The 21,126-nt window shown below is 43.8% G+C and overlaps 1 protein-coding gene across 1 annotated transcript in view; it reads right to left on the minus strand.

Moving 5' to 3' along the window:
* The window catches only part of DNER (delta/notch like EGF repeat containing), a 256,070-nt gene extending 235,714 nt beyond the window's left edge, over nucleotides 1-20,356 (minus strand). The window contains exon 1 of the mRNA XM_080670649.1: nucleotides 19,168-20,356. Within this exon, the coding sequence (XP_080526775.1) occupies nucleotides 19,168-19,443 (276 nt within the window). The 5' untranslated portion in view covers nucleotides 19,444-20,356. The remainder of the gene's footprint in view (nucleotides 1-19,167) is intronic.
* Nucleotides 20,357-21,126: the final 770 nt, after the last annotated feature.

Here is a 21,126-nt window from a genome sequence, read left to right on the forward strand (position 1 = left end):
AACTGGCCTGGAGGTCAATTCCTCCCAGTGATACCAACAACAATCAAGACTTAACTACAACAAGGCTGTACACACAGTCCACAAAGGGATGCACCAAGAGTGTCCACCTCAGGTTAACTGGGGAGGCCGACCCACTGGGCCATATAGGAAACCTAGCACACAAATTTACCCTACCAACTCAGGGAAGCAGTGAAAATGCGGCGTCAAAGAAACAGATCACAAACGAAAGAAATGGAGGAAAACAAACGACTGGATATAGAATTCAAAACCACGGTTATAAGGCTTTTCAAGAATATCCTAGAAAAGGCCGATAAATATAACGAGACCCTCGAAGATATGAAAAAGGGCCAACTAGAAATTAAACATACACTGACTGAAATAAAAAATATTATACAGAGACCCAAAAACAGACTAGAGGAACACAAGAATCAAGTCAAAGAATTGAAATACAAAGAAGCAAAAAGCACTCAACCGAAAAAGCAAAAAGCAAAAAAAAAAATCCAAAAAGTTGAAGATAGTGTAAGAAGACTCTGGGACAACTTCAAGCGTACCAACATCAGAATTATGGGGGTGCCAGAAGAAGAGAGAGAGCAAGTTACTGAAAACCTATTTGAAGAAATAATGACCGAAAACTTCTCCCACCTGGTGAAAGAAATAGACTTACAAGTCCAGGAAGCACAGAGAACCCCAAACAAAAGGAATCCAAAGAGGACTACACCAAGACACATCATAATTAAAATGCCAAGAGCAAAAGACCAAGAGAGAATCTTAAAAGCAGCAAGAGAAAAACAGTTAGTTACCTACAAGGGAGCACCCATACGACTGTCAGCTGATTTCTCAACAGAAACTATGAAGGCCAGACGGGAGTGGCAAGAAATTTTCAATGTGATGATTACCAAGAACCTACAACCAAGATTACTCTACCCAGCAAAGCTATCATTCAGAATTGAAGGGCAGATAAAGAGCTTCACAGATAAGAAAAAGCTAAAGGAGTTCATCACCACCAAACCAGTATTATATGAAATGCTGAAAGGTATTCTTAAAGAAGAGGAAGAAGAAAAAAGTAAAGATAACAATTATGAACAACAAATACATATCTATCAACAAGTGAACCTAAAAATCAAGTGAATTAAAAACCTGAGGAACAGAATAATCTGGTGAATATAATAGAATCAGGGGCATAGAAAGGGAGTGGACTGATAATTCTCAGGGGGAAAGGGGTATGGGGGGTTCATGAAGAGACTGGACAAAAATCATACACCTATGGATGAGGACAGTCGGGGGGAGGTAAGGGCAGAAGGTGGGGTGGGAACTGGGTGGAGGGGAGATACGGGGGGGGGGGGGGAAAGGAGAAACAATTGTAATAATCTGAATAAAGATTTATTAAAATTTAAAAAAAAATAAAGAGTCAAAAACGTTAATGTTCTTCCTCCCGATTGTCTAATTGCTTTCCAGAAAAATAAACCAGTTTTCACACCCAGCATCGCTTTAAGTGTCCATATTTCACTTCATGGGGTATGTTTTTAATGGGATTTAAATTTATTTTACAGTCACAATATTTTAATATCAGTCACTGCCAAATTCAGTCATAAGGCTGATAGAATGATCTCATATAATACTTATGAATCTGGCACAGCTTTGGGCCATAATGATCTCCTGATGGATTCTCAGTCAACTTTATCTTAACCGTTATCATTTCTTATGACAGTTCTTCCAGTCCTGTTAATATGGCTGGGATATAAAATTGACCAGCAAGAGTTTGGTAATTTTAGCTGTGATGTAAAATCCATGCCAACCCTCTACCCTGGTGAATTCACATCAGCAAACACATGGGCTGGAAACCTTTCATCTCTCATTAACACTCGTAAACAGTAGTTGTCCTTAGCAATTTCACCAGAATAGTACAATCTGGGTGTTGAAAGGACCTCCAATGTTGGGCTACACAGATGGGCCTTTCTGAAGAAGCCTGGTCCTGTCCATACAAGCACAGCCAAGGAAAGTCGCCTTGAAACCCAAACTTCTCTCCAATGATTATGGATGTCCACACGGGCACTTAATCCCACCCACCCTGGACGTCTCTGAAGCAACCATCAGGTGGGCCCATGGCATTCTTGCAAAATTGAATTTTTGCAGCCCTGGCAGCATCCAACAGGCCACTGTCCTCCTGTTGAATTATGGAAATGTGTGGAGAGGAAGACAAGTTTCTCCAGCAATAACTTGAAAATGGAGATGCAGCAAAATGTGGGTTGTTGCTTCAGCCAGACACATCCTGTAGGGACCAGCCTGGGGCTTTTGGGATCCTATGTCTGTAGTTTGTGGCAGGTGCCACTAGATGGTAGACTTGATTCTCCTTAAGATCTTGACCTTCCAGGCAGCAGGGGGAATCCTTAATGAAATATCATATTTCTAGGACTATGACCTTTAATAACACATGAGAGAATTTAATCTAAAAGGCTGGCTCCTAGGACAGTGGTCAGCAAACTGCGGCTCGCGAGCCGCGGCTTGCCGCTCTGTTGACTGAGTTTGCCGACCACTGGGTTAGGGGCTTAATCACAAGGAACAACAACAGCCTGTAATTATTGGAATCGAGAGCCGCGTGTGGCTCGCGAGCCGCAGTTTGCCGACCACTGTCCTAGGAGATATTAGATAGTGTGTGTCACCTGAGCACATATTTAAAATAGATTCAAGAATCTGGGTTCAGCAAATATACTTGTAGCCTATGGTGCCTCTAGTTCCACGAATCCTCCCTGCCTTGCCCCTTCCCTCCTGAGCCCTGGATTAAAGATGTCCTTTCCCACCACCTACCTTGCTTCTACCAAAGCCACAGAACAGGTGACTTTGCCAGAGCCATGACTTTCCAACAGTAAAAAGTTTAGAGCTATTTCTCCTGTTAAAAGCCCTTTAAATATGTGCAATGTTTAAAATATTTTAAAGTGTGCTTCCTCCCACAATTTAGCTTAGTCTTAAAGTGTACTGATGGAAAAGAAGCCAGATGACAGTGTTCATATCAACATACTAGAAGCACTGGAGATGCAACCTGGCAGAGTACAGAACAAAAAAAAAAATAAAAATAAAAAAGGTTGGACCCACTGAACTCAAACTGGATGAAGAGGAAATGCCATCACCTACTAGTAGGAAAATCCCTTAGCACCTCCTGCATCCTAAAAGCAAATACACATACATGCACATTACCTTTTTTTAAAAAAAAAAAACAACACACGTTTTTATTGATAGCAGAGAGGTAGAGAGAGGGAGAGAGAGATAGAAATATCAATGATGAGAGAGAATCACTGATTGGCTGCCTCCTGCACAGCCCACACTGGGGATCAAGCCCACAACCTGGACATGTGCCCTGATTAAGAATCGAACTGTGACCTCTTGGTTCATAGGTCAATGCTCAACAACTGAGCCACATCAGCTGGGCCATGCATACTCCCTTTTAACTGGGGGAATGGAGAGGGACACACCAAAGGCTTCTTGCTCCACAGAACTAATTTAAGAGCTCCTCCCATTGAAATGATCACAGTTTCAAAGGGACCTCGGAGAACCTGGAAGCAAATCTATCACTAAGATGATGTTAAATAAGTCCCAAAAAGGTTAGATGACATGCCCAAGGTTCTATGGTGAGCTAATGACACAGTCTGTCCTCCTAATTCCCCATCTAGAACTTTTTCCAGCATACCATCCCGGCACCAAGACTTAAAGTTTGTTCTTCCATGCAGAGGCAGGATTCCTGAAGGCAACAGGCTTTGGCAAGTGTAATTGGGGTAATTATATGTGAAGGCTGTGGTTATTTCCCTTCTGTGGGTCATTGTAGTCTCAGAATGTTTACAAGTAAATCTTCCAAATGATCAACCTCTATGTTCAAGTTTCTTTTCCACATTCAGATATCAACCAAGTAGTCAACCATGCAGCCAACTCACTCCAGTAATTTCCCCAAGGAAACATATGCAAGACAAGAATGTGTCATGTTTATTAATCATTTGTCAAGTTCTATAGAAAATAATGCAAAGAGGGAATTACCAGTGAAAACCCAACTGATCTGACTCAGGCAACATAAGAAATACCTTGCCTTCTCTCTAGCAACAAAAACTAAAATTTGGAACACAATAAAGCAATGGATCCAATCTCCAGTCTTGAGGGAGATCATTACAAGTTATGTAGGCCCTAGCAAAATGCTTCATTTATACTTTAGTATTGGTCTTATGACACATCTTAATTCACCAATTAGAGGCCAGAACTGCACTCATCAATGAGAATAGTGAACCACAAATCATACATTCAGGATTTAGTCTGAAGACAACTGACCTTTCACTATAATGATTCTCATTTAAATTCAACACAAGGGGGCTAGAGACAAAACAAAAGTCATCTTCACTAATTTATTCCTCTGCAGAGAAAAAGGAGGAAAAATAAACTGCTTGTCCAGTTGCTTTTAGAGGGCCCCGAGTAAAAGAATCAGGAAAGGTACATCCTTAGATGCCTTGTAAGAAATACATCAGTTGATTGTACAAATATTTGAGTCCATTTCCTACAGACTTTAAAGCAAAATGCACAGGGAAATTCATTTTCTTGTAATTGGGGAAAGTTCCTTCCCACAGAGACAAAAAGGTACTGGTGAACAGAAAGGAGATGGCAGACAACTGGTCAGATTGTGCCTGCGTGGCTGTGGCCTTCATAGTAACCACAAGAGATACACTCTATTAGGTCTAACTCAGAGATGAGGGAAATGAAGCTCAGAAATGTTAAGTAACTTACTCAAGGCCACAGAACCAAGATCCAAATCCCTGGGTCCAGTGAGTGAGGGGACTGGATAAGTGACGTAGAATCCCCCAGACCAGAGAAATATGAGGACAGGACTGTAATCAAACCAGCAGTTTAGATTTGATCATTACTGACCTTTACCATCCACACTGCACAGGTAAGGCTTACCTTTTCTTGAGCAGGCCAACATTAGTGGAAGAAACCAAAGCAAGCTCTTCAACCAAGAAAGCAGAGGGGTCCTAACTGGTTTGGCTCAGTAGATAGAGCATTGACCTGCGGACTGAAGGGTCCCGGGATCCATTCTGATCAAGGGCACATGCTGGGTTGCAGGTTCGATCCCCAGTAAGGGGCATGCAGGAGGCAGCCAATCAATGATTCTCTCTCATCATTAATGTTTTATCTCTCTCTCCCTCTCCCTTCCTCTCTGAAATCAATAAAGGTATTTTTTTAAAAAAAAATAGAAAGAAAGCAGAGGGAAGTTAATATTCCAGAAGTGGGAAGGGGGTCTAATTTCTCATGGAAATGAAAAAATAACACATAAATGGGTGTGAACTACACAATTAACCTGGGCCAGTGGCCTGGGCCATAGCTGCCCATTAGATCACCTGGCAGGGCCGGGGGAGGGGAGGTGCCTTTGTTAACATGCTGTTCAGACATCACCCCCAGAGAGTCTGCTGTAATGGGTCTGGAGTAGGGCCCGGGCATCTGCATTTTTAAAGCTCACAAGGAGCTCACCTAATACGTTGCCAGGGTGAGAACCAGTAATGGAGGGGGATGGGATGTTTTCTGCCCTTTTCCTACAGAGCAAAGCATGTCTTGCAGAGGTCTACTTCCCAGTCCTGGAGAATGGCAGGACTGCTGCTCTTCTACAGTCTGAGTAGCTTTGGACAAGACATTCATCCTCCCGGAGCCTGCTCTCCCATCCACCTAATAACAACAGGGCGAGGAGAACACACCTAATTCATCTGGGTTTGCTTAGTGCCGGGGCCTGGATGGAACCAACGTTGGGTAAAACCTTTATGGCTGAATTGAGCACTACATATTCATCCATTCAACAAACACAGATACTATCAACTATGGGCATGCCCTGTTCCAGCACTTGGGTTATACCAAGAAAACACAAAGATTCCTGCCCTTGGGGAGCTTAAGCTCCAGCAAGAGGGGGACAGACTATAAACAAGCAACCCAATGAAAATCTCAATCATGCAGCAGGTAGAAGGGACAAGCATTATGGAAAAATAAGTAAAGAAACAGGGATCTTCCCACGGAAGCGTGTTTGTGTGTGTGCCTATTTGTACAGCATGGAATTACTATTTTATTTCTGACTGCAAGTCTTATCACATTAGTTAAGCCTCATAATATGGTGAAGTTTCCTTTTATCAATGTTTGTTTATTAAGAATAAATGCATTACACTTGATTTTGCATCAATCGAGTTTCATGTCTTGTTTTTTAACATCAATTTTAGACTTTTGTTTCCTCTCATTAGAATTCAAGGCCTGCTAAAGATGGGAGCCAGATAGCCACCCATATTTGGAGTTAGGACCCTCTTAATGGTAAGGTGTTACCCCTTGGAACCCTATGTTGTAATGTGCATTATTCTACCTTTTTAAGGTAAAATAATATTCCATTGGGTGTATGTATATGCCACACTTTGTTTATTCATTCATCCATCAATGGGCACTTCAGTTGTTTCTACCTTTTGGCTATTGTAAATACTGCTGCTATAAGTATGGGTGTGCCAATATCTGCCCAAGTTTCTTGCCTTCACGTCTTTTGGGCTTATACTGAGAAGTGGAATTACTGAGTCATATGATAATTCTGTTTAATTTTTTGAGAAATTGCCATTATTTTCCACAGCAGATACACCATTTTGCATTTCCCACCAGCAATGCACAAAGGTTCCAGGTTCTCTACATCCTCACAAATATTTGCTATTTTGTTGTTTTAATAATGGAAATTCAGTGGTTTTGATTTGTATTTCCCTAATGATTAGTGATGTTGAGTATCTTTTCATATGCTTATTGTCCATTCATATCTCCTTTAGAGAAATGTCTATTCAAGTCCTTTGCCCATTTTTGAATTGGGTTGTCTTTGTGTCATTGAGTTTTAGGAGTTCTTTATATATTCTTGATATCAATCTCTTATCTGATATATAATTTGCAGATATTTCTCCCATCCTAAGGTTACCTTTTCATTCTGTTGATACTGTCCTTTTATACAAAAGGTTTTAATTTTGGTGAAGTCCAATTATTTTTTCTTTCGTTGCCTATGCTTTTGATGTCATACCCAAAATCACAGCTAAATCAAATATCATGAAGTTTTCCCCCTATGTTTTCTTCTATGAGTTTTATAGTTTTAGCTCTTTTTTTTTTAATATGTGAGTCACTCCTCTTTTTTATATATATATATATATATATTATTGATATTTTACAGAGAGGAAGGGAGAGGGATAGAGAGCTAGAAACATCGATGAGAGAGAAACATCGATCAGCTGCCTCCTGCACACCTCCCACTGGGGATGTGCCCGCAACCAAGGTACATGCCCTTGACCGGAATCAAACCCGGGACCCTTCAGTCCGCAGGCTGATGCTCTATCCACTGAGCCAAACCGGTTTTGGCTATAGTTTTAGCTCTTACATTTATGTCTTTGTTCATTTTGAGTTAATTTTTCGGTATGGTGTGAGGTAAGAATCCAACTTTTTTTTTTTTTTTTTTTTTTTTTTTTTTTTTTGCTTGTGGATGTTCAGTTTTCCTAGCACCATTTTGTTGAACCACTTTCCTTTTGAACCAGTTCCTAATATCAGTCTGCCCTGGGCTCAAAACATGGGGCATATTAAAGATTAGTGCTGCAGTGGGAGTCCCAGGGGCAGGTCTTCGAAGAATTCAAGCATGCCTAGTCAGTCTGAAAGGATTCCCCCATCTGCTAAATCTCACAAGATGACTAGGATCTGGGTAGTGGTAATCCTGCAAGTCTCTTGGCTAGCACCAAGGCAAATCAGAGAAGGACTACAGCATGGTGGTGAGCAGCACAAATTGTTTTGGTTTACTGCTCAGCTCCCATTTACTGTGTGACTTTGGTCAAATTACTTAACCTTTCTGTTCTCCATTTTCACTTTCTATAAATTATGCAAGGCCATTCAGTTTGTAACTAGTGGCACAGAGCTTGAGAAAGTTCTTTTGCATCTGGTAAGGTGGCTTTCAGAAACCCTATGCAGTCCCCTTCTCTTAGCCTCTGGCATCCAACAAGCACATTCAATCTATCATAAGGAAAAATGAAGGCTCCCCAGTAATCACTGTGGGTTGCAATACCATCTGACTCATTTGTTAAGGAACCAGCTCGTGTGGGTTTATGTAGGGTGCTTATATTGCTAGTTTTTAATGAGCTCAGTACAAATGAGAACTTCTAGTTGGCTGGGGAGTGGGACCCCTGCACAGGAGGATAAGCCAAAGCAGGGCTGAGGCCTGGAGGTCATTTTTTGCTTTGCAACCATCATGAGGCTACCGTACTTGGCAACTACAACTGGGCCTTGTTAATGTCCTCGGGGACTAGGATTTGGGCAGTGTTGTTTAGAAAGCAGTGGAAACTAGGTGTTTTGTAGGCTTAGTATGGTCCCTAATGCAGACTCACCCCCTACCCCGCCCCCAAATGAACAAACAAACAAAAACAAGCCACCTTCAGGGAGCTGGCAGTTCTGGAAACTGGATAGTTTATGGCCCAGAGAAGCTCAAAAAATGGAATCTTCAGGTCAAGGGCTCATCAGCAAGAACCTCTGCTTACCCCTCAATTTCCATCCTGTGGAGTCTCCCAGGCCTGCTTGAAAGCAAAGCTCTTCTAGGCATTCAAAACATGTACAGTGCTCACTGAAGGTGAGGAAGCAAGGGGAACCTCACATAAAATCCAACTGGAATTTGTAACAAGGTGTCAGCATCATTTTGAACATCATCTTTTAACACTATTAAAGTTGAACATAATCATCACAATTTCTCTTCTTGAAAAGGAAAAAGAAAAGTGACTTCCCTTTCCACCAGTATAGCCCCCACCCTAACCCCCATCTGACCCTGCCTTTGTAAAAGAAAAACCTAATAATATTAAATTTACTTCTCTCCAGCTGAGAGTTTATTTTAAGGCTCATAGAAATGTTAGTATCAGTTCTCATTTCTCCCTCTCATTATTTCTCTCACTATGAGGCTTTTATTTTATTTTTTAATATATTTTTATTGATTTCAGAGAGAGGAAAGGAAGGAGAGAAATAGAAACATCAATGATGAGAATCATTGATCAGCTGCTTCCTGCATGCCCCACACTGGGGATCGACCCGGGCATGTACCATGACGGGAATCAAACTATGACCTCTTGGTTCATAGGTTGATGCTCAACCACTGAATCATGCTGGCCGGGCGACATTGGCCAATTTTAAAGGTGAAATGGAGATAGAGGACCATGAAATCTCTGGTCAGAAGAAATGAGGTTGCTCCCAAGGGGAAAACACCTAAAAATACAACATGGAGATTAAAGCATAAGGGAAATTTGCATTTTGCTGACTATTAAGATGAGCCTTTTTCTGCCCAAGCCTGGCTGAAGAACACTTTTTAAAATCAGACCACTAACCATCAAGAACTTTCAAGAAATACTCCATGATCCAATAATGCCATTAAAATTAACTTGGTGATTCTAAAAAAAAAAAAAAAAAAATACTAAAGAACCCATGCCAATTACTAAAGAAAAAACCATGCTGTGGTCTTTTACAAAAATAAAGAAGAATCTTATTAAATGGTTATAGTGTTCCAGACTCAGAAAAAGTCAAGATAAATTACAAGCATTTAAATATGATTTAGAAAATCTATGCCAACCCTTCTTAAAATAGGCATAAAGTGGGGCTATATTTAATTGTACATTCTAAAGAGCAAATAGAATCAGTGCTATCAATACAAATCTTGGCCAAAACAGAATTCTTCAAAAGCAAACTCCTGGCTCAAATCAGGTAATTCTTAAAACACTGTAAAGCAGAGTATTGGCATCCAACATTAGAGCTTGAATTAAAATTTATCAACCATCTCATTGATGAGCTTGACTAAATAAGAATAAAAAATTATAAGCTTCTAAAGGGCAAAACAATGAGTATAAGCAGAGTCAAAAGAAAAATCAGGAAAACCCATTTACAATACAAAGGACAAAGGAATGACTTTCTTCATTAACAAAAGAGCAGCCAAAAGAAGATTATGTAACAGTAAGAACACATAATTCCAAAGAAATTCTCCCCCTTTCATAATTTCAAAAATGCAAAGAGAACCAATCATATACCATGTTTTCGCTATCAACACACAAAATTAAATTAAAATCTGGAATACCAGAATTGACAAAAATGTGGGAGAACAGGCATTATCTTATGCTGTTAGTAAATGTGCCAAAATATTCAGCCTTTTAAAATGGCAACTAAGCAAAACGTATTTGAATGATTAATGTATGTAACTTTTAATATGCATATATACACACATATATATCATTGTATATATAAGTGCGAGATATATATATATATATATATATATATATATATATATATATATATATATATCAGTGATCATTGCAACATGGGCAAAACAATGTGCTTCAGTAGGACTGACAACATAAATACATAATGGAATACTATTCAGCCATCAAAAAGAATGGGTTTATTATCTGTTTTAAGACGTGGTAATATGTTCAAGTAGATTAAGAAAAAAAGTTGCAGCCCTAGTTGGTTTGGCTCAGTGGATAGAGCCTCAGCCTGCGGACTAAAGGGTCCCAGGTTCAATTCCGGCTAAAGGCACATGCCCCAGTTGTGGGCTCAATCCCCCCCAGTAGAGGAGCATGCAAGCGGCAGCCAATCAATGATTCTCTCTCATCATTGATGTTTCTATCTCTCTATCTCTCTCCCTTCCTCTGAAATCAATAAATATATATATACACACACATATATTTTTTTAAAAAAAGAAAATGTAAGTTGAAAATTTGCAGAACAGTATGCATAGAATGACCTAATTTTCATATAAAATACTTACATGAATATATGAGTATTTAGATATGCTTCATATATGTTTATATGTACATAGAGAAAACTGTAAAGCTACACACCAAAATGTGAATAATAAATAGTGCACAGGCATGAGATTAGCAGACGAGGTAGAGAGAGGATAACGTAAGTTTACGAATAAACTGTTTTCACTATATTTTCACAGATTTTTAATGCCTTATAATAGTTTGACAGTTGCCCTTAAAAAGGCCCATAAAGCCTTAGCCCAGTGGTCGGCAAACTGCGGCTCGAGAGCCGTGGTTTGCCGCTCTGTTGACTAATGAGTTTGCCGACCACTGCCTTAGCCGATTTGGCTTAGTGGATAGAGTGTTAGCCCATGGACTGAAAGGTCCCGGGTTCGATTCCAGTCAAGGGTATGTACCTACCTCAATTGCAGGCTCGATCCCCAACCCTGGTTGGGGTGTGTGTGGGAGGCAACCAATCGATGTGTCCCTCTCACATCGATGTTTCTCACTCTCTGTCTCTCCCCCTCCCTTCCACTCTCTCTAAAAATCAATGGAAAAATATCCTCAGGTGAGGATTTAAAAAAAAAGAAAGAAATGTAAAAAAAAATTTTTAAAGACCCATGCGGGGATGTTTATGGCACCTTTTTCATAATCACTAAGAGCTAGAAACCCAAAATGGCATTAATTGGAGAAAGGATAAACAAACTGTGATATATCCATACAATGGAATACTACTCAGCAATGAAAAGAAATTTTGACCACATGGATCAATCTTAAAGGTGTTATACTAAGTAGATGAAGCTCTGATGTTGTGTGATTTTATTTATATGACATTCCTGGAAAAGCCAAAATCAGAAATGAGACCAGCAGCAGCCAGGGGCTGGGGCAAGGGTTTACTATAAAAGGGGCACAAGGAAATTTGTGAAAGTGATGAGCTGTTCTGTATCTTAGCTGTGATAGTTACACAACTGTATGACAAACTCATAGAACAGAATGCTTTTAAGAGTAAATTTTACTGTACATAAATTAAACTTTTTTTTTAAGAGCCTAAAAGTCCTTTGTCTAAGGAGCTGTAGGGGAGGTCATTTTGAAGTTAGAGAGTTTGGTTTTCTTTTCACGGTTCCTATATAATGTCATTCCTCTCTAACATAATATACTGAAGAGATATTGAACAGTTTTCCTATTCTAATGCATTCTATTTTTAAAAAAAGTTAAGGATGGGCTTTTGCTCCACATAATATACTTCAGAACTCTGCCCTGGATGCTTTGAGAAAGTGGCAAGCTTCCTTATGGGGTGGATGTCCTGCAGTCACGGAGCTGAGTTCGTTCCCCTGGATTCCAGGGCTACATCCTTTTCCTGCTGGGATCACTACCCCACGGAATGCCTTTCATAGACGAGTTTCAGCCTGCCTCTGAAACCCAGTAGTAGTTACAAACGCTCCTTTAAATGAACCAAGAGCAGCAGGTAAGTGTGAGCTTTGAAATTCTAAGGCTGCACTGTTGGCAGAAGATAGCAGACATGTTCTCTTTTCAGGCTCCTTTCTTTTAAGTATGCTTATTTCATTGCTCCAATCCTCACTCTTTTTCAGAAGCTCCATGCCTTTTCTGTTTAAGAAAGAAAACCTTAATCACACACACCTGAAACATCCCTACAGCCACTAAAACGGCCAGAACTGGAGCCGCCACCCCTCCTTCCTCTGCTGGTTCCCTGGGCTCACCCTGGAGTCAGAACCAGGGAGCATTCAGAGGTGAGTGCTGCACAGTAACAGCAAACACTCAGCACTCAAAGCCACACCCCCGGGGCCCAGACCCCAACCCTGTCACCAAGCTGCTGGACCCCAGCGGAGGTTCCTTAGCTATAAAGTGGAGAACCACATCCACCTTTATAAAAACGCAGTTGGTGGTGCAGCGGGCCAACTCTGCGCCAGGGCCTTTACTAGCCCCTCATTTTAATCCTCCCCACGACTTGATTTATGGGTGAGAAATTGGGGTTAAGATCGCTGACAAGCTTGCAACACCTGAGCGGGAATTTTAAATCTCTAAACTCACACCCAAATATGCACCTTGGCTGAAGCTCCCAGATGATTCTAATCAGCCTCCAGGTGACGCACCAGCGCAGGGGGAGGGGACCGGGTGGAAATATAAAAAAATTCTATTCACAAAACTTGGCTGTGCTGCTGGGTTTTCTGTTTGGCAGGCAAGATCCTGTAGTCCCTGCCTCAGGGTTAAGCACTGTGACCACAGCTGCCACTTAATGGGTAAGCAGGGGTCCTCAAACTTTTTAAACAGGGGGCCAGTTCACTGTCCCTCAGACCATTGGAGGGCCGGACTATAGTTTTTAAAAAAAACTATGAACTAATTCCTATGCGCACTGTGGGCCCGGGACGAGTCGGCTGCTAAGCAGGACAGGCAGCGGCACCCGGCGGGCCGGATAAATGTCCTCGGCGGGCCGCATGTGGCCCCCGGGCTGTAGTTTGAGGACGCCTGGAGAGGCTCTGAAAATACAACTGGGACATTCTGCTTCCTGAGTCCAATACCCTTCACTTCAGATTGGTTCTCCTTCCTGCTTGATGCTTGTGATGTGAGGGCATAAACAAACCATTTTGGTGGCACCATGTCCCATGATAATCTTAAGCAAAGAAGCTAAAGGCAGAAATGCACTTTTGTCAGGTGGCCAAGCTGAGAAATGTGATGGCTCCTCAGAATGCACCACATCCACAAAAAAGGAAAATCACTTCATTTTAATAACACCATGAAAAGCAATGGTTTCCTTCTTTAAGTAAAATTGTTTCAAGGATTGACCAGGCTTTTTTCATTCATTTCAAAGGAAAACTTGAAGTCACTGAGAATTTTCAGAGAAATTACTTGTTGATGTCACAATTGAGAGAACTACACATTTATCAAAATTTTAATACAATGATACTTTCATTTTTAAAACTTAGATTGCAGCATCCTCATCCTAGTAGGGAGAAAAAGCTGAGTCTGTTCATTAAAGAAAAACAGTCAGACACTGAATAACTGCTATCATCGTATTTCATACAGGAAGCATACCCTTTTCTTAGTATACCTTGTATTTATGCAGCATCTTACTTTTTTTCCCAAAAAATGCTTTAAAATTCATTCTGCCATACTTCAATATACTTATGAAAAAAATTTACTATGTCCCATTTGTGAACTGCAACTTTTCTATAAAGAAAATAAGACAATCAGTATTAGTTCATCTCAGAGATATGAACAGTGAGGTTCAGGATGTTCAGTTACTTTCCCAAGGTCACAAAGAGATGATATGCCAGATAAAGAAGCAGTGTCTCTTGATATCTCAGCTCATATTGGACATTTTGCACATATTACAATATGAATTTGTGGGTGTGTGGGTGTGTGTTTTCAAAAAGCCCAGTAAGACTGATGCTGTGCAAACAATTAGAATTCTTTGTTGTTGTTTGTTAGCAAACTTCAATCTAAAATGGACTCATCTGAGGAGTGGTGGGGGTTGGGTGGACGTGGGCAAAGGAGGGAAGAAATTTGGGATGTCTATAATAGTGTTAGCAATAAAAAACCTGAGAAAACTAAAAAAGCATATTAATAAAATAAAATGTAAAATGGATGCACTGAAGTGGATCCATTGTTTTAAGTTACCATGTTAAATCAGAAGAAAGAATTATAGAATCAGCTTAGTGAGTAAAATGAACTTGCATAAAAAGCAGTTATACTTGCCCCTTTTTTTTCCAAGTGCAGAAGTTGACACATTTTCATTATAATCCCAAAGGATAAGACTCACAGGGAACATGAAGTGAAAAAAACAAACAGGTGTCCGAGTAGCTGGCAAAGAATTATTTCATGAAAATAAAAAAAGCTTGCCAAGCAAAATAATACAAATTAAAGAATCCCTACTTTGGATGGATGGCCCAATAGAAGTGAAGCATTTCTGTGCCACTCGCCGGAAAAGAAAAATTGGCCTAGCAGCTGCCACCTCAGGTATCTGTCTGTTTCCCCAAGTGAGCCGGAAAGGCAAGAAGGGCAGCCTCAATTTTTAAAAAGTTGAAGTTTTCTCAAACCCATCATATATATTTGCAATTCTTTTCTTTATTGTCCATTTATATATCATCATGCAACCAGAACCCAGAATTCTAACTCAGAGATGAAGGTCCTGCTTGGTAAGTGGCATAAGGAGGATTTGCTGTGTCTTTATCACTCCTGTGGCATTTTACTCCTGTGGCCATACAAGCGCAGTGTTTTCTAGCAAAATCAGACTCAGGAATCACTCCATGCCTTTTCCTGATAAAACACAAAGAGGTGCTGGCTCTCACTTAAGGTCACAAAGGTACAAATGACAGAGCCGGGGCTGGCCTTGGTCTCAGCCCACTTTGTCCCACAGCTCTCCATCAAGCCAGTTACCTGGTTCAAATCCCAGCTCTCCCACTTACTAGCAGTGCGACCTTGGACCAGTCATTCAACTTTTCTGCACTTCATCTATAAAATGGGATGGTTACAGTACCCAGTTCACAGGGCACTGCGAGAATTGGTGAGTGACATCTGTAAAGCCCATGGCAAGTGCTTGAGAAAAGTTAGCAACCACCACCATCATCATCATCGCTCTATAGCTTAGCTTTCCATATGGAATCCATTGAACCGTCATGATTTACTATGTTTAAATGTGTTAGAGCAGCAATTTTTAACCAGCGTGCTGCAAGAGTTTTTAAAACATGCAATACCTGACTATTTAGCCAGGGACACTGACCTCTTTTCCCTTAGATTGTCAAATAAAAAAGTGACAACAGCCAACACAACAATATCCATCCAGTGTGAAAGAATCAAAATTATACCTATTTTTTGTCTGATTGTCAAAAGTATATATATATTTTTTGGTGTGCTGCAGCAGTTTAGTAATTAGATTATATGTGCTATGAGATGAAAATGGTTGAAAATCACTGTGTTAGCGTACTTGGAATAGATATATTTTTAATGTTGTATGATATTTAGGATAGTATCAAGCCATGAGATCTTGAATTAGCCACTCAGTCAAAATGAGCTTCAATTTCTCCATGTGACACCAGAGCAGGATGATACTTGCTCCACCTACCTCACCCAGTTAAGTGATGAGCAAAGTTAAAAAGAAAGAAAAGAGGTGACATTGATGGAGGCACCACACAGGTGTTCAGGGATTTAGAACAATGAATGCAATCCTCCCCAAAAACCCTGTTGTGGACACCCCACCAAGACAGAATAGGCACCCACTTAAATTTCGGTTTGGATGTCAAGAATAAAAGTGCCATACAAACACCAGCAGGGTATGGAAAGGTTCCTTGCTCACATATGAGGTTTTCTGGGGAGAGCAGGCAACTCCCAGAAAGGAGAGAGCAGAGAATAAGACTGTGTGGGGAGGGGAGGAGTGCAGGGAGGGGACGGTACAGCCTGGCCTGGGGCTTATGTAGCATGAACCTTTCACCAGCACCAAAGGAAAGAGTTCCTAGGCTTTGTATCAGCTTGCCTAGATGCTGGGCAGAAGGGAAAGAGGGAGGGGCGAGGCTTAAACGCTTTCACAGTCAAGCATCAAAAAAACAGGATCAGACTCTCTCGTTATTACAAACTATGGGAGATAGATCCCATCTTGGAGATGAGGAAACAGGACTCGGTCTGTGTGGATCACCTGTCACAGCAGGTTTAACTTTAGCCCTTCAACTTCAAACCTAAGCATCCTTCTTTCACCCCAGTTCCAAGATCCTGTGAGTTCCTGTCAACCAGGTGATAGGAGAAGCACTGCCTGGCCCCACCTGCTTGCCCAGCATCAATCAGCCAACCACAGAAAAGCTGAAGACAGCTGTGATCCATTTTAAGCCCAATTAGTGGTTTATGATCAACTTAACTTTCTCCACAGAAGAAACAGAGAGAGAAAGGGGGGTGGGAGGAAGGAAGGGAGGAAGGGAGGGAGGAAGGGAGGAAAGGAGGGAGGGAGGAAGGGAGGAAGATTTCAGAGTTTGGTTCTAATGTTTCCATTGCTAACACTATTGTCCTTGAAGCTGGGGGAAAGGTGACACTGTTTAAAGGATTCTCTTCACATACAGGTAAAATTCCATTTCCAGTTTATCCAGTGAACATTAGGTTCTCTTGCAGCAGTCGCACTCTTAGCAATGGCTAGCATCCATTTCTCTTATCTGTAATTGAGTTCCTGTAGGATTTTTTTCTCTGCTTAATGTCTTTATTGAGATTGCCCCTCATTCCCCCCATAAAAAATCTAAGTCTCGAGCATTACCGCAAAATCATGAAAGATTAAATTAAAATGAGCAGGAATCAATTTTTCATGGGTTATAAGGCTCTGAATCACCTCAGTTGAAGTTCTTGTGGGTAACCAAGCCGGATCAGGTTCCAAAATTGCTAAGCTATCCTGTTAGAATTACAGTTACTTCACCTCTCTCTCCAACTCAGAACACCCCGTTCTGCTTCTCCTCAGGTGGGCAGCATCACCAGCTAAGATGGCCTCAAATGGGAGCTATACAGGCAACCGGATCTGTTTTGAACCTGCTGGTTCTGCAATATTTATGTATTAGTTCATGACTCTTTTCTGAATGAATTGAATTACATATCCAACCACTGCTTAGGACAGAAAATATTTATGCTTCTCTGTTAGCCATATTTAGGAAGCACTAAAGAGGTCTTTGCCTTTCTTGAAGATTTCTTAGATCTATTTTTAGAGCCACAGGAACAAATCTCAGTTCAGTGAAATTCTCAATGGCCAGTCTTTCTTCCCACTTACTAGAGCTGCTGTGTACTCTAACCTTCCTCCTGTCCATCCTACTACACTCTGAATCCTCTTTCAAGGATAGAATTCAGACATGAAAATATAACATTTGAGAGAAGCATTCAAGGCAACTTATTTCTTCAGGAAACGTAATATAAGTCATCAATCAACATGGGAAATTGTAAGGAAGATTTTGTCCTAATGGTTAGAATGGCTCCAACAGGCATTTCCCCAAAGAGTCATCATGCCCCCCCCACCCATCTACTGCAGATGGTCATAGCACACCCTTTCATGATCATTATCATCATCATCATCATCATCATCATCCCTTTTGAGGGAATTATAGCTTATTGGAACCAGTTAACAAAGAAGAGCACAATACTGGCTGGAGGAAAAAAGATAAATTCAGGTGGATAATTTGCTACTAACAAAAAGAAATAGCAAAAATTCTGGCTGTCAAGGTCAAGTTTTACAATCCCATTTACCCCTCTGTTTTAAAAAGTAAAGCCTATCATGTCACATCTTATCATAGCATATGTGGACTTCCTTCCCAGCATAAGTGAGAGTGCATTTGAGCATTCTCAAAGTAAGTCTTGGAGCACTGGATCAAATTTATAGGAAACAAACTCCTCCATTCCAAATGTAAGAAAGGACGCATTTGATTCCAAACACAGTTCATATTCACTTGGCTTAATCTAATCATTTCAGATAGATTCGTTATTAGCCCTGACCTAGAAGAGACTTGGGGATATTCTACACACAGTACTACCAACATTGAAAAATGTTGATGTTAATAGGTTAATTGGTTCCACCGAGCTTTAGCGTGCTTGTAATCCGGTCTCATCTATTATTTTCTGCCAAATTCTCTTGAAAGTCCAAATCCCCAGGCAGCAGCTGGCCATCCCTCTCCCAGCCCCCGCTTCCTCGAAGCTTTCCAGTGCCCTGTTCACGCCCTGGCTGCCAGCCCCTCCAGGAGCGTCGGCCCGGAGGGCGGCACACCACGCGCAAAGTCCCCTCGAATGCCCCCAGACGGTTCCAACACCCCGTCCTAAGCTCAGGACGGGCTGGTCGCAGGCCGCGGGGAGGCGGCTGCCCTCTGTGAGCGCTGGCTGCACGTCAGGACCTTCAAGGGTGGAGGAGAAAGTGCTGACCACCGGCACGGAGCCCGCCATCACCTGCCTCCCAAACCCCTCGCCCTAGACACACGCGGGGTCTAGCAGGACAGAGAGCAGGGGTCACCTGGACCTTGGACTCTCCGCCGGGGACAATCGGAGCTGGGTCCTCTGAGCGGCCACCGCCGGCACCAGACACACTCTAGTGGAGAGTGGCTCAGCCCGGGCCCGGAGGGGCGCGCCACTTGGTGACCAATGGCCGTAGCAGGAGTACTGGGGCGAGGGTGGCGGCCCGGCGCTGGAGCGGCGCGCCCCGAGCGCCCCAGGATGGCACGGCCAGAGAACCCGGTGGGCAGGGAAGTGGCACTTGCAAGGTCAACCAGGGGTCCGCGTCTATGCAGACCGAGAGGCCGATCCATCCCTTTCCCCAAGCGGGAAAAACTAGTGACCGGCATGCTGAAGCCCGGCGCGGGGCCCCGCTCGCGGCCGGCGAGGATAGGCTGCGGGTCCCCGCCCCGCTCCCGCCACGTTCACTCACCTGGCAATTGGTTCCGGAGACCCCGGCGGGACAGGTGCAGATATAGCTGGTCTCGCCGGCGGGAGCCGGGGACTGAGGGCCGGGAGCGGGGCGCGGAGTGCAGACGCCCCCGTTCCGGCAGGGCTGAGCGGCGCACGGCCCCGGAACGGGCAGGGGCACGGCGGGCACCGGGCTGGCCAGGCAGTCGCCGCGGGGCCCCGCGCCGAGCAGCAGGAGCAGCAGGGCCGGCGCGGGCAGCAGCTGCGCACGGGGCGCCGGGGCGCGACGGGGCGGCATGGCTGACCGAGTGGGCGCGGAGCGGAGTCGGAGCCGGAGCTGGGGCGAGGTGGCGGCAGCGGCTGCGGGAGCGGTGGCGGCACCGAGGGCTGCTCCGCTGGGCCTGGCGCCTCCTGCAGCTGCGGGAACCGTGGTTCCCGGGCAACGACGGGCGGGGCTTGTGGGGCGGGGCAAGTGGGGGCGGGGCAAACGGAGGTGGGGCGCGGGACGCGGGGCGCGGGGCGGTGAGGAGGGAAAGGGGCGTGGGGACCCTTCCGACGCTAGGAGTTGGGGCGAGCGGAGCTTAAGGCCACCCAAGGCCCCTAGCTGTGAGGGTGCAGTCGGGGGTGTGTCCAAAAGAACCCCGAGCCGGCAACGGTGGTGGCGCTGGCCTGGCCAGAGCCGGGCGGTACTCGGGAAGGAAAGGGGCTGAAGGGGTTAATGTCGGCCGATAGAAGGACTTTGCCGGCCTCCAGGTGCTGAGCGCCCCCAATGGGCCGGGCAGGGGCAGGAATGTCGCGCAGCGAAGGATAGGGCGTCCTGGGCTCGCAACCGCCACCCGCTGCCTCTTGGCGCAGAATCTAGGAGACCGCGGCAGGGACCAGCCTCACCTCATTCCCGGGGCTACCCCTCCCCTCCCACAATTCTCCCCCGCAGACACACCCTCGCCGCACACTGCCAAACCCCAGAGCCCCCACACCCGCTCATCAGCTCATCAGCGGGCTCTCTTGGAAGTGACCTTGTGTCCGCTCAGCCGCCCTAGGGCCCTTGTCCTTGGTGCTGACCGCGGAGTCTCCCTTCTCGCGAGCCCGGCCTTGCTCGCCACTCAGCAATGTCTTGACTGTGGCTTGTGGACGCTGAAAAAGGCCTCGGAATCGGTGTCAAATCCTGTCGTTGCACAGGGGAGGAAACTGAGGCCCAGACGGGCTGGACTGAAACCCAGTGGGTCACTTGGCTCCCAGCCCAGAACTCTGCGAGTCTCCAAAAAGAGTTGCTCAAAAGTGCAGGTTTGCAAAGGCCCTGCCAGGATTTACTACAGGGCTCTGTAGAAGAGAAACATTCACCTTGACCCACTTGGGGCGGGGCAGCGGGTGGGGGACTCTTCTAAAAGCCCGGGTCAGCCTGATTCTTGCTTTGACAACTACGGAGGTCAAGCTCTGCTGAGTAAAGGCAGCTCGATTTGTCTCTGCCACCCGACCTTTCCCAGCCTCTTCTAGGCATAAGGCTCTCAGGTACTTGCTTTTTGAAGATGGCCACGTGAGAAAGCCAAGTCTCTTGGCTTGACAAATTTTTTAAATTGTTTTGTAAAACCTGGGCAAATGAGCAAGCAGAGATGCCGCATGACCCCATGCATGCAAAATCTCCAGTAGAAACAGGAAACGCACTGTCCACCCTCTCCCAGCCCTGCTCAGACACAGGAGCCAATGTCAGGGGTTTGTGCTTTAGGAGACACCTGAAATTCCTGTGGCCATTGCAAGAGGTCGCTGAAACCCAGACGGGTCTGCATGCTCATCTCTCTAAGTGGATCCAAACGGTTTTTGCTTTTTGCGTTTTCCCTCACACCTGCTGCCTTTTATCTCGGACCTCCTTTTTCAAAAATCCTAATTTTGTGCCACGCCAGCACCCTCTGCTGGTACTAGCCTCATCATTCAGGTGTTCTTCCACTTTCTGTGCTCCTGGAGTATGCATTCTTTCTTAGCACTA

The sequence above is a fragment of the Plecotus auritus genome (assembly GCF_963455305.1).
Source record: "Plecotus auritus genome assembly, chromosome: 5".
NCBI classification, from domain to species: Eukaryota; Metazoa; Chordata; class Mammalia; order Chiroptera; family Vespertilionidae; genus Plecotus; species Plecotus auritus.